The 13593-nt window shown below is 51.5% G+C and overlaps 1 protein-coding gene across 3 annotated transcripts; it reads right to left on the reverse strand.

The window, feature by feature from the left end:
- Positions 1–323: 323 nt before the first annotated feature.
- TTL (tubulin tyrosine ligase) lies at positions 324–12686 on the reverse strand. 3 transcript variants are annotated; one of them, XR_010612820.1, is made up of 8 exons: positions 12413–12686; positions 9587–9665; positions 8039–8271; positions 6400–6535; positions 6045–6314; positions 4956–5099; positions 2084–3913; positions 324–737 (listed from the first exon to the last, which is right to left on the reverse strand). XR_010612820.1 is itself a non-coding variant. In XM_065679564.1 (7 exons), the coding sequence occupies exons 1-7, from the start codon at positions 12567–12569 to the stop codon at positions 3796–3798; spliced, it is 1137 nt and encodes a 378-aa protein (XP_065535636.1). In that variant the 5' UTR covers positions 12570–12686; the 3' UTR covers positions 324–3795. The 3 variants fall into 3 exon arrangements, 1 of the variants encoding a protein (XP_065535636.1); XR_010612819.1 differs by having other exon boundaries at positions 2070–3913; XM_065679564.1 differs by having other exon boundaries at positions 324–3913.
- Positions 12687–13593: the final 907 nt, after the last annotated feature.

The following is a 13593-nucleotide window of genomic DNA, read 5'->3' on the forward strand; positions in this document are numbered from 1 at the left end:
CCCAGCCATGTCCCCCAGAGCTCTGCTCCCCCATCGGAGCCATGTCCCGGCTATGTGCACCCCAAGGCCCCTGCAGCAGCAGTGAGGAAGGTCTGACACACTCCCCCAATCACTCCCTGTTGCCTCTGCACCCCTGACCCTCAAACAGCCTCCCTCCATCTCCTGTGGGTGCTGCGACAGCCTTGGTATGTGAGGCCAGCCCCTCAGGGCCATGCTGCCGTCTCGCACTCGTCACCCTGAGGTGAGGAAACCTCCATGCAAGGGGGGGCAACACTCCCCCCTTCCCCGGGGACCTGATCTCCCCAAAGGAACACTGCAGGCCATGGGGTTCACATGTTTTAATGATGGTTTAGGAGAGATGTGGGTAAGAGTCACCGGAGACCCACCGGCCCCACACGCACATGCTGACATGGGGACACAAACCGGAGCTGGGTGGCAGTGCCACACGTACCCCACCATCTTCTCAGCACCACGGTTTTCCGAGGGCTGCCGTAGCAGACACGGGCAATGAGACATGGGTATGAACCTACAGATGGCACAGCACTGCTCTCCTGGCGAAGAGCTCCACGCGGAGGACAAGCAATGCTGGGAGCAGGGACATGCATGGTCACAGCAGCGCTGGGAAGCTGGGATGAAGTGGCTTTTGAGCCCTTCTTCGACTTCTCCGGCGTCCTCTATGGGCAGCCACTGGATTTCAGCAGGAGCACAATAGCTGTTGCGCGGTAATCACGACTAACCTGGTGTAAAACAAGCCACAGGGGAGTTACCTGAAACCCAGAGTCCAGCGGGACCAGACCCTGCTGGAAAACACAGCCAGAGCACCTGGGCCTGAAATCCTTCAAGCCTGACATGAAGGGATACAACTAAGACTAGAGACACTCTGCAATACGGGAGGTGTCTTCTGGAAACCCAGCACCACTCTCTGTGAAAGCTCACAATATGTTGTAATATGTTTTCCTATTGACTTTTTAGCTGAAATAAACTGGAAAACATTTATTGTTGCGTATTCCTAAAAAAAAGAAAGAAAGAAACAAGTTTCACAAGGGCTTGTGAGCATCCCTTGGTACTCCCAAGCATCCCGTGCTGCTTAAGCATCCCAAGGTGCACACATGGCTGCAATGTGTGCCTCAGCCACACACACATCCTCTACTCCACCTTGCAGCTAGTATTTTGTGCGAGACCTTAAGCACTGTGCTCTCTGTCCTTCATCATTCACCTCCTGTGCTCTACCCTGGGGAGGACTTTGGGAGCAGAGGGTAAACACACATAGACCTGCTGTTCTCCTCCAGAGGCGGCTGCCTATTCCTAAAAATCTCAGCAGACAAGGTAACGATTAAAGCAACACCGACCCGCCATCTCCCCCAAGCCCAGCTTGGTTGTGGGCAGGGTATGAATTGCTGCATCGCCTGTGCTCATGGCTCTACCATTCAGCCGAAGTCCCACTTCCAACTGAGCAACAAAAAACGCCTGGCTGTCGATGTGCCACAATGCAATCTGGTGTGGAACGGGCCTTGGGTTAGACAGAGGCTCTTGTCTCCTCCCGGCAGCTCTAGCTGCTTTTGCTTGCATCCAGGCAGCTTCCTTGCCCTTATTGCCAGGCAAGTGGCAGGAATCTCACATTACTGTGCACTAAGAGAGGGATTTCCCTTTTGGGAAGAAAAGAAGGATGGGTCAAGCACTCCAGAAAATTAGCATTTCTCATTTCATGATGGGGAACATTTTTCCCTTCTCAGTTTGTGCTCTGCTCTTGTCTGCCCTAGAACTCAGGAGAACCCAGCCTCTCCTCTGTCACCCCAGCCACATCCTGGACCAGAGCAATGCTATTAGATCTTCCCTTTGCTGAACACAAAGGTGTGATTTTTAGGCTCACATAAGCTAATCTGAAAATGCCAAGAGAGATGTGGTGAACTTTGCAAGTTGAGCAACAACCATTACAGTCTACATTCTACCTTGGACTGTTACCACTATGCTTTTACCTGGCCTGCAGTGACATTTTGACAGCTATGTGCTACCATAAGGTTAAAAATCCCAACGAATTCTTAGCCCACAGTCCTCTCCCAGCTTCTTACCCAGTGCTCCCCACCTCATGAAGTGATGCATTCACGGTCCCTCTTCATCTTGTGTGAAATGATGCCACTTGCAGATTCACAGCATGTCACAATGAATGTCCATCCCATGACAGCACCATCAAAATGCATCATTCCAAGGAGGCCTGAGCACTTCAGTCCTGCCTTCAGAAAGGTGCCAGGATCATCTTGCTGGCACAAACATCTCTGAAATCTCCATCAGGAGCAGAGGCAAGTACACCAAAGCACTAGGATCTTCTGAGGGAGGCAGAAATCCCATTGGTTGATTCATTTCACATTACACACAGGCAGCTTGTAACTTCCACAACCTCTTCTTGTTTGGTTGGTTTGGGTAACAGGAATCAGCTTATTTGGGTGCCAAGCATCCTTCCTGCCAGAGGCAGCAGAACACAGCCCTGACCACCACCCACTGAGCTCTGCCCTTAGGAGGGATGTACTGGGCTTACACTGAAAATTCAGATGCACTACACAGGGCAGACAATAAGCCAAGGATTTAGTAGATGTTAGCTTTGAAATTCAGGGACCTCAAGGATTTTCATCTCCCCTTCCCCACCAAAACACATGGCTTCCCAGCTGTGTGGCAAACCTGTACACAGGGAATGCCTTTCCTGGTCTGCAAAGCCTCACCCACCTTCCCCAGAGCTGGGACAGAGCTGTGGACTGTGTTCAAGGCAGAAAATGACAGCATTAGTCAAACGGAGGAGAATAAAATTGGCTGGACCAAATGGGCCAAAAATCATTCGGGTTGAAAGGTTTCAGATTTGAGGCTCAAATGAATGAAGGTGAAAGCTGAAAGAAGAGGCTCAATCCACTGGAGTGTCTCCAAAGAAACTGAGGATGTTGGGTTTCTGCTGTTTGAAATGCTCTCAGCACAAAAGTGATGCTAGAAATCCTACAGCCTGCCAGTGAGCCCCAAGGGGGTGTCTCTACCTCTTTTAAACTGAATCCAACTGCATCAGACCGGGACGGACACTGATTCAAATCTCATTAGGAAATGGGATAGCTATAAATGAACAAAACTGCCTTCCTTGCTTGGGTTAATTCACCACCTGCAGTTCAGCACCCTTTTGCCAGCCGTTGCCTGGGTGTTCAGCCAACCAGCTTGGAACATGACTTAAGGAAACTGACTTCTTGGTGTTCCTGGTTTTAGGCATCCTGCGATGCAAAAGAGCTTGCTCCTTTCTACAAAATATGTCAGGAACAAAGTAAAGGAGTCACCTATTTGGAGCTGAGCTAAGGCACTAATGATGCAGTAGGTGAGGAAAGAGGAAACACAGCGGGAGGAGGACAACTTCCCAGCCACGATGTCCTGGGAGATCATCATTCTCTTCACTCAATTCCTTTAAAAAACCCAGCGGTATCTCTATAGAAAAGAAGGAGCTAATACAGTATTATAGTATCCCTGTTGGGGTTTCATTTTAAGGTTATTTTGTAGTTCTCCCAGAGATTTGTTTCAGGTATCAAAGTCACACGAGCTGTTTCTAAAGTGGATTTTGTTGAATGCAGGCAGAGTTATCTGGCCAGAGCTCTGGCTCATTGCAGCTCTTGTGTGGATGCCTGGATTTGTTGTTTTCCTCCATGATTTCCCAGAATATAGGAGGCCTGTCTTTATCACTTTTTGGCATGATACTGAGATAAGCCACTGCACTGTGCGGAGCCGACGGGTGCAGTCTATCCCTGTGCACAGCAGAGGCAATTCCTGTTGTTGTCACAGCTTGATAAAGATCGACGATGACTGGCTTGTCTTCTGCCCAGTGTCACTGAGGGGAAACACACTAGAGATGGCTACATCCACGATTCCTTGGCAGAGCTCTGCATACAGCTTCCTAAGAGATGAGAGAGAGAGACAGGATCAGACACCCAGGCGGGACAAACCAGCAGCCCCCTGACTAATTTTTATGTGGACATGCAGTTTCCCATAGAGGCACAAAGCAAACAGAGCATTGCTGCAACCCAAATCCACCCAGCAACAGCCAAATTCTGCCCGTACAGCAACACAAGGGTGTGCAAGGCAGTACTGCATCACAGTGCACATGGTGAAGGGGGCATCCTGAACTCAGAAAGCTCCCCAAGCCTTAGCTCTGAAAAAGCTGCTGAACAGGCTAATAGGTTTGACATGTATTTTTTGACTACCGTTAGTGATGTTCTAATCTAGTTTTATCTACTTCTAATCTAATCTATACCTAATCTAATCAAATTCTAATGTAGTGATGTACAGTCTGTTCTGTTTTGCCAGGCTCATACATGATACACTGCCCATTTAGCAAAGATTTTCAGTCTTCTGCAGTCATCTCCATCACGTAATACACCACCTCCTGCTGTGCCTATGCAGAGATGTTCATGGGCACAGCTGTTTGGCTGTCCCAGCCTCCCTGCAGCTGCTGGAGGCTTTGATCCAATGTCTGCAGCATTCATAGTGTGCTCTGAGGTCCTGCTGCTTACAAATCCATTCACTCACTCCCAGCTGCTGCCCTTAATGCTACTCATTTATCATCTGTTCAAGTAAAGACCAGCCACCAGTGGCTCCACAAGGGAGACTGAAAAACTGCTTGACCCCTGAAGCATTAATTCTGCAACAGAACTTCAACCCAATAGCATCAATAAAGATGACCCAAGTTATATTCAAACCCTTATGTCCAAAAGCTAAGGTTAGTTCTCCATCTCGCATAGGAAAGAAGCTGCAAGATACCAGACACAGGAGCAATGAACTTAAATCAAATGGCACTAACTAGTGTCTGGCGCCTAGAAAACTCCCCTGCCATTCACTTTCTTCCACCTTTTGTCACTTGGAGCTGGAACACAGCCATGTTTTGGGTAAGGCATGTGAACAGTGGCATCACAAGGGTATTAGAGAAACTGAGTACTCACTGGGCACAGGCTGGGGCCCCATTGACTTCTATCAGCCAAACCTTCAGCTCCTCATCCACCATGAAGTCAAAACCAAAGAGCTGGAAGCTCTGGTAGTGAAGATGCTTTGTGCTGATTGCAGGCTCTATACACGTAAGGCAGCTTCTGTGAAGGGAAAAACAGAAACTCAAGATTAATTGCCCTGCAGACGTGTCACACTGCAGTTTCTGAGAGCACATGTATAGCACAGTTAACTGGAGGGGTCCCCTGTTGCTCTGGGCCTGCCCCAAATTAGAAGCCATATCCAACACGTCATGGTAAGCAGGTCCCTGACAACTGACAACCTGCAACCATCAAAAAACATCTGGGACACCCCTGAGTTAACTCCCAAAGAGCTGGAGAGCAGCAGCCACACTCGCTACTGAATGAGGCAAGCTGAAGAACATGATGTGCAATTAGAGCCTGGAACAGAAGTCAGAGCAGAAAGGGCTACACCAGGTCCCCAAGGAACTGCCACTGAGACCTTGTCTGCCTCAGAGTTCCTCAAACATCACGTAAGTAACAGCAATGGGGAACTCGAAAGTAAATTCCACCATGAAGGATCACTTTGCGAAGACCTGGATTCTCTGCAGCATCCAAGATCTCCCTCCAGGCAGTTTCTGTGCCCAGGAGGTAGGTGGCTCTGTATGGACTGAGAAGACAACCTACACCAATGAGATTTGCTGCTGCTTCCTAATAGTGGGGGAAGTAGCGAGATCCCACAGACTTAAGTCTGTCTTCATTTCTCCTCTCACACCTTATTTTAACCTCAACCTCTCCCAGACCTGTCTTTTGACCTACCCTCTTCCCTTTCCAAGTGACCTCACTGCATCCTTCTCCAGCCACAACTAGCAAATTGCAGACACATTGACACATACCCTTGAGAGAGCAGCACCTATGGAGGTCCATCTTCACTGAGCAGTGACATTGGGGCGTTTATGGCTTTATCTTAAATTTACACAATTGAAACCCTTCCCTTGTCAGTCAGTCTGTCTGCTTCCCCACCTGTGTCCATACACATTCCCTGTCACTGAAGGGTTATGTTCCCCTGTGCAACAGGCAGCTGGCTACCTTATTATGTGTTTGATTTGCAGTAAGATGCTATTCTCAAGCGTTGTGTTCAGGGCATCCATCAGATACTGGTTGAACTCTTCAAAGAACATTTCATTCCCTTCCTCATACCGCCCGTAGTTTTTGGAATACTCCTTCTGAATGCAGTGATTGGTCAAATGGCAGGTTTTGTCCTGGAAATTAGCACTGTTATATGGTTCGGAAGAGGTCCGCAGGACACCCTCTCTGTAGAGGTAGATATTATATTGATGATCCACAAGAACCCAGCTCCTGAGGGGCAAGAGAACAAGTCACAGTGGCTTAAGAAAAAGAGCACGAAAATGGAAACCAGTGTTACAAGAGCAGAAAAGGTTACCTGATGTCAAACTTGCGATGCCCTGGCTCTAAGAGCAGCGGCTTCTCCAGGTATTTCTGAATCACATGCACTTGTCCCTGCTCATCGATGAAGTCCAGGAGCTCTGCAGCCTCTGAAGAAATAAGGATCCCTTCCCCTGGCACAGAAAGACAAAGGCAAAATCAGGCTGAGGATCCTTCTGCCTTTGCTGGAGCTTTTTCAGGGCTCAAGTGGACCATGGCTCATTTGCCCACAAAGCCATGTGGCTGTTACCACAGTACAGGGATCTCTCTCCCCAGTAACCAGAGCTAAAGCAAATGGGAACCAAAGGTACCTGTGACAGCAGACTGACTTTAAACCCCTGCCTGGCTTCTCTGGCTGCCAGAGAAAAGCCATGCACGCTTGCACAGCATCGCCCTGCTCACCAAATTCATTTCAGCTACTATTAAAATCATTGCTGAATTAGGAAAAGCACCATTTCAAAACACTCATCCATACAGACAGTGTTTTCCCTGCTGTGGAGGATCTTAGATGTGCTGATCAAATACTGCCACGTTATGGCTGAAGCTGTCACTGTGTATTTCTTGCAGGAGCCCAGATCTGAAGCCACTGTTGCAGAGGAATGAAGAGAGAACATATCCCTTCTGGGATTTGATAAAAAGATGGCATGGTGCCACATGAGGGATAAACCAGCTCAGGTAAAATTATCTAACACTTGTCTGGCATTGGTACAACCACAGGCTGTGCGCTGGGGGAAAGAGGGAAACAACACCTCTGTAAGCCTCTGCACTGGACAGACGGTGAATCAAGGGGGAGGTTAGCTAAACTGTGTACCCAGCGAGGCAGCAAAGCAGCTTACATGGGCCAGCTGACCCTTCTCCCAAAGAAAGGATCAAAACCTCTAGCCACAGTTGAAAAATTCCTCAATTTTTAAGTGACATCCTAAACCTCTGATTTTCCTTTCACCGATGGACAACAAGGCTTCCACTAGACCTGTCCCAGGTCAGCAGCTGTGCCTGGGCAATTAATATTGACAAGCTTTCCTCTTCATTAAAAGTAATCCCCAGACATTTAAAACTTCCTCTAGAAGATTAACATGACTCATCTCTCCTCCTCCCTGACAAACATAAGCATATTCTGCTGCTGCTTCTCAGTAACACAGCCAAGAGAGCAGAGCAGTGAAGGATGCTAGCATGAGGCACAGTTTTATCATGCAGACTCCTTGCAGCAGGCTTAGCTACAGCATGGAGAGCTGGGATCCTTGCCCTTGGAGGCTGCTGTCCTGCCTGCTGCCTTCCTCCTCGTATCCCATTTTGCTCTCTGTTATCTCCTGCTCTATGTATTTCCCTTGCTTCCTGGTGCCTGCTGCCTTCTCCCTGCAGCAAACTTTCCCATATTTTGAGATAACAAACATAGAAAACGGGTGGTCCTTTCACCGCCATCCATGTCTAAGCGTTGTGTGCATGTTACAACGCTTGTCAGGAGCCATGCCACCAAGCAGACAAAGAAGAGCACTGTGCTGGCTTGACTAGCTTAAAGTTGGAAGGTGAAGCCTTTCATAAACATGCTAGATATCAGCTGGGCTTAGCCAAACCCCAGGACTCTACTGGTCAAGAGTATGGAATAATGAAAAGGTGGCTCATTTTGTTGTGGAATGAACCTTTGGCACCAGCTGAGGACTTGGCGATCCAGACATTGCCTTCATTGCCTTCCCGTCGCCTGTTGTAGGCTGCCAAGAAGACTTCCCGCTCGTCCGTCCTTGTGTTGTTTATGAGGTGGCGAATTCCATTCTGGGCTGGAGCCACAGGGGTCTTCAAGTTTGTTGGGTAAATCACATACGACTCCGGGAACCATGTGCACGACTCCGATAGTTCAGGGCTTGTCTTGATCAGCCTGGGTGAACAGAGACAGGTTGTTAATCTCCAGAGCTCCCACCTGCATGGGCATCATTTAAGTAAAAATCATAATTAACTGGGCTCTTTTGCTTGGTGGTGAATAGCAGTGGCCACTGAAGACTGCTGGCAACCCACTGAAAGCAAGGACACAGTTACACATTTCATGTCCGAAAGTGTCTTGGATGTCTCTGGCACATCTCTCCTTCCAATAACGTCTACAGATGCCAGCAAATTCCTGGTAGCAGAGCCCAGGCCCATTTTCTTTCAGAGTCATGGTTGCTGCCCTCCCCTCTTAACGCTCACTCTGAGCTTGCCGAAGGCCAAAAGCAGAGCTCACAACTTGCTGATTCTCTCTGTGAGAGACTGAGTGGCAGTCAGTCAGTGACATCCTGGTTGCCTTGAGGAACGTCATTTGTGGTCCCTTGGGTTCCTAAGTAGCTGGATGCACGGTTCACCCACAGTTAGAAAGGTCAGCCAAGCTCCAGGAACGAAAAAGAGGTGTGCAAGCACTTTCAGCACTGCCTCTAGACCATGGGCCAGAGAAATCCAGCTGGGGAGCACTGCAAGTGCTTGTGTAAAGAACACTCTGCTAGTTCCTGACAAACACCACCACAGCTGTGAAGTGACTGGGACCAGGTTCTTCACAGGGGAAAAAGAGACCTTGGATCAGCACACCCAGTCTGCAGGACTGCATCAGCAAGAGGCAGCACAAACACTAATGTGGAATCAAATGCTTGAAGGAGATCAAGAGCTCTGACATGAAGATGCCCTAATGGCTGCAGAGTTTGCACAGGGAAGAGCTTATCTACAATGAAAGCTCATCCACATTTCCCCAGGAGAGCCTGGCATAGCTGGTCATGCAGAAATAACCCCCAGAGCTCTGCTTGGAGATGTTTCCAAGCATCTGTTTGACCAACAAATCTCATTAGCTGAAGGCATATTAGTGTCTCATCTCTGTACGAAACAGAGAATAAAAAGGGTAAGTTTGAATTAAATGTCCACAAGGAAAAAGAGCAGATATGGGTTGTTTGGTTTTTTTTTCCTCTCTTTTGATTTGGCTCTAATCTGATTCAATGCACTCTCTGGTTTCAAGCAGATGTAATTCAGTGGAAATAGCATTTCCCCTGAAGTTACAAAGAAGTCTTTATGCACTCAGATAGCTCCAGAGACCAGCACAGGAGCCTGAAGAGAGCACGTGTCGGGACACTCCCAGGGCAGCTGCTCTCTGAAATACCTTCTCAAGAGCTTCAACGCTCAACCATGCTCAGAAGAATTTCTGCCCAACCCATGTAATGTTTCGGTGCATGTCTTACTTCACTAGAGACGCTTTGCGGCACAGCTTGTCTGCTCCCCTGTAGTAATTCACCAGCTGCACGAGACCGGGTTCGTGGCCTAAAAAGGGGAAACAAAGACATCAGACAAACTTCTCTATTAATAAAGGAAACACATGTGCTTGGTGGAAAGGACCTGTGCAGGAGGGCACAGAATGGAGGCTGTTTCCTTGCCCTGTGTCACAGAAACAGACTCTAAGCTGGTACTAGCGCCTGGGTTTCCTTTCTTTCAATTACAAAAACCTGACACTTCAATATTCCAATGGAAAATAACGATTTCCTAATTCATGCTAGGAACTGGCAACATCACCAAAGAATGTTCTCCATTTCCTGGTGGCAGTTTTTAAAAGCGAAGATTTCAGCTACTCTTAAATGCAGCAGCAGGATGCAGGAAAGCTCACCATGATACAAAGAACACAGCTTAGGACAGGGCCTCATTTCTTTCTTCATGTGCAGCAGGATTCTCTGTAGGACACTGGGAAATGTTAAAGGATGTGTGTCTTACTTCACTCTGGGAGTTTGCAGAGGTAGACCCAGGTATTGCCCCAGGCATCATTCACCTCTTGCACATCCATGTTCAGCTGCAGTGGCTGTGTGGGAGAGACTGCATGGTGATGCCCAGATTTGTGTTACACTACAGACAACTGCTGCCATCCTGTCCAGCTTCCAGCTGAGTGCAAGACATAGAATAAAGCTATAGAATGGTTTGGGCTGGAAGGGACCTTAAAGCTCATCCAGTTCCAACCCCCTGCCATGAGCAGGGACACCTTCCACTAGAGCAGGTTGCTCCAAGCCCTGTCCAACCTGGCCTTGAGCACTGCCAGGGATGGGGCAGAAACAGCTTCTCCGGGCACCCTGTGCCAGGGCTTCAGCACCCTCCCAGGGAAGAGCTTCTTCCTCATGTCTCACCTAATTTTACTCACATGGTGCCCACTAGTACAACCCCAAGTGATGTAAATAGCTACAGTTCTGTGAATTAATGTCTCCTTCCACTGAGCAGAGACTTTAGGAAAACCAAACCAACCCAGCTTTGATGCAACAGTTGCTCAGGACGACAGCTTTAGGAAAATGTTATAGAGAAGATACAGCTTTTTGGAAGATGCATCAAAATAACCATGTTATTTTTGGTTTGAATCTACTCATTTCAGGCAACCAGCTCTGGCTACAAGAGGATGGGTTAAAGAAGCCAGTGCCAAGACACAACCTGCTGGCCACATTAGAGCCTGGCTACACTGCATGTGAGCATCCTTGCTGCTTTAAGCCTCCCCTGGCGCTTCCCTGCCTGCTGCAGACACCATGACGCTGGGAGGTGACCAGATGGCACTGCCATGTGATGTGGACTTGTCACTCACAAACACATGAGGAGACAAGGGAAAAGGTGCTGGAGCTGGCGACTTGCAGTCTGAAAGAGCAGTCAGTGCTGGGTCTGAACTGCAAGAAAAGGGCTGCAAAAGCCATCCTGCCCTGGAGCTGCTGGGGCAAGGGAGCTCCTCCTGCTCTGATGTTTCTGCAGCCACAAGAAGTGCTGCAAACTCACCCCAGAAAGGAAGAAACCAGGTCCAAGAGGAGGGAGGGAGACCAGGAGGGTCCTGCCAGCCAATGGATGCAGACATGGGGGACTGCGGGAGGGAAACTGCTGGGGTCTGCAGTGCTCTCATCCCAAACCTGCTCCAACAGGCCTGGTGACAGGAGCCAGCACAGCAGCTGGCACCATGCACAGAGACCTGCCAGCCGTGGGCAATGACTGTGCATCTCTGGTCCTTACAATGCTGCCAGCGCCTGGCTCAGCTCTCCCCACTTGCAGGCAGCGCATGGCACTCTCCCTGCCTGCTCTTGGGCTCTTCTTCATCCATGGGGCAGAGGACCAGGCAGCTGTGCCCTGGACAGGCAGTATGCATGGCAGGCAGGGGACAATCCTGCACAGGGGAGCTCCCAGGACCTTGCATGCTGACAGTGTGACCGAGGGGCTCAGGAAGGAGGGAGAAAGGAGGGGATGGAGGCTGGCCTGGGCCTACACACGCAGAGAACCTCTGGAATAACCCTCACCCTGCTCCAAGCAGGCACCATACATGCTGTCATCCCCTGCAGAGGCACACCCCCACCAGCTTCAGCTCCAGTGCAAAGGTTTGATGGTGCCTGGCTCAGACCTGTTCCCTCACCAGTCCCAAACAATAGCAACACCCCCATAACATGTAAGCTCAGCGCTGCAACGCCCCTGCCCTGCACCAGGCACCACCGCCTTCCCCACAGCCCCGTGCTGGGTGACCAGAGCCCCTGCAATGGGGGGAAAACCCCTGCAGGGGTGTCCCCAAGCGTGTTGCTGCAGTACAAAGCAGGCAGGGCAGGAGGTGGGGGCTGCACCCATGGGTGCTGGGACCCCGAGGGTCTGTGGCATACAAGGGGGGGGGGTCTCCAGGTGCCCTCTGCGCCTCGCACCCCCAGGCTGGGCTGTGTGTTCTGGCGGGGGGGGGGCACTGCTGAAGCCACCCTCCGAGAGCTTGCGAAGGGGGATCCCTCTAAGCCCTGATGCAGCCGATGGCAGGGACCCGGCCCTGCGGAGAGCCCTGCCCGGGAAGCGGCTGCACCGAGACCCTCCCGGCTCCCCCGCTTTGTTCTGGGGGACGCACCGGGGGCTGCACCGGGTGCCCGTGACGGGGAGCCCGGCACACGGTGCCAGCGGGGACACCGGGGACACCCCCTCCCAAACCTGGCACGCCCTGCCCGCAGCGCCCGGGGATGACTGCGGCCCGCAGCGAGCGGCACGGGCACGACCGGGCTGCAGCGGGGTTGTGCGGGGCGCAGCCTTACCCAGCCTGCCGAACGGGAGCCGGTTCCTCTCGCCCAGCATCAGGTTGAAGCGCGGGTTGTCCCTCCGCAGGCGCCGCCACTGCCCGCTGGCCAGCAGCAGCCGGCTCACCTCGGCGTACACGCTGCTGCCCTCGTCCCGCACCACGAACGTGTACATGGCGCCGGGGCTCCCCTGCCTACCCGCGGCGGCCCCGGGCGCGCCCCAGGCCCATGGGGCCCCGCCGCAGCCCAGGCAGGGCCCGGCGCCGCCCGGCCCCCCTCCGCATGGCCCGGCCCGCCGCGGCGGGGGGGGTGACCCGGAAGCGGAGCGGAACGCCCCCTGACGTTACCGGGCACCGCCCGTCTGCAGGCCTCGGCCCCGCGGGGTGCGCCGGTACCGAGCAGCGCTGCCGCCCGGCCGCGGCCGGCCCCGTGCGGGGACGTCAGCCCCGGCCCTGCCGGCGCCCAGCCCTGGTGCAGCGCGTACCACCCATGCTGCTGCGGGACCGCTGCGGGCTGCGCTGCGGGCACCGGCACCGGCCGTGTCCTGCGCTGCGTCACCGGCTCCCGATAAGGGACAGGCCAAGGGGAACGGCTTTAACCTGACAGAGGGGAGACTGAGATGAGACATTAGGAAGAAATTCTTCCCTGTGAGGGTGCTGAGGCGCTGGCACAGGGTGCCCAGAGAAGCTGTGGCTGCCCCATCCCTGGCAGTGCTCAAGGCCAGGTTGGACTCGAGCAACCTGCTCGAGTGGAAGGTGTCCCTGCCTGTGGCAGGAGATTGGAACTGGATGAGCTTTAAGGTCCCTTCCAACCCAAACCAGTCTGGGAGTCTATTGAAGCAAGCAGCTTGTCTGCACTAGGAGGTGCTTGTTGACCTGGGATGGGTCTCCACCTGCTTCCACATGCATACTCCGTTTGTGTTACCCCCATAATGGCTTTAAACCCCTCACAGCCCAGGGAATCACAGTGCCCCTGGGACTCGAATGCTGAGGCCATTCCCTCTTCCCAATTTAGGAAAAGTGCTGTTTGTCAGGCTTCCAAATCTAGATAACTCGGTGGCTCATGGCATTGTTTGGAGAAGGAAGGGCAAAATACAAAGGCATTACATAAATTTAAGATCAATGTTTAGACCAGTAAGCAGAATGAAGTTCACTAATGGATTAGTAAATACGCCATGCAAAGGTTCTTTTAGCAATGTG

The sequence above is a fragment of the Lathamus discolor genome, chromosome 5 (genome assembly GCF_037157495.1).
Source record: "Lathamus discolor isolate bLatDis1 chromosome 5, bLatDis1.hap1, whole genome shotgun sequence".
Lineage (NCBI taxonomy): Eukaryota > Metazoa > Chordata > Aves > Psittaciformes > Psittacidae > Lathamus > Lathamus discolor.

Excerpts from the sequence above, each read along its gene's own strand:
- TTL (XM_065679564.1), bottom strand. The coding sequence starts at position 12,569 with ATGTACACGTTCGTGGTGCGGGACGAGGGCAGCAGCGTGTACGCCGAG. Across the intron at positions 9,666-12,412 it reads GCTCCCGTTCGGCAGGCTGG|GCCACGAACCCGGTCTCGTG; the intron begins GTAAGGCTGCGC and ends TCCCCTTTTTAG. Across the intron at positions 3,914-4,955 it reads GGGGCCCCAGCCTGTGCCCA|GAAGCTGTATGCAGAGCTCT; the intron begins GTGAGTACTCAG and ends CTCATCTCTTAG.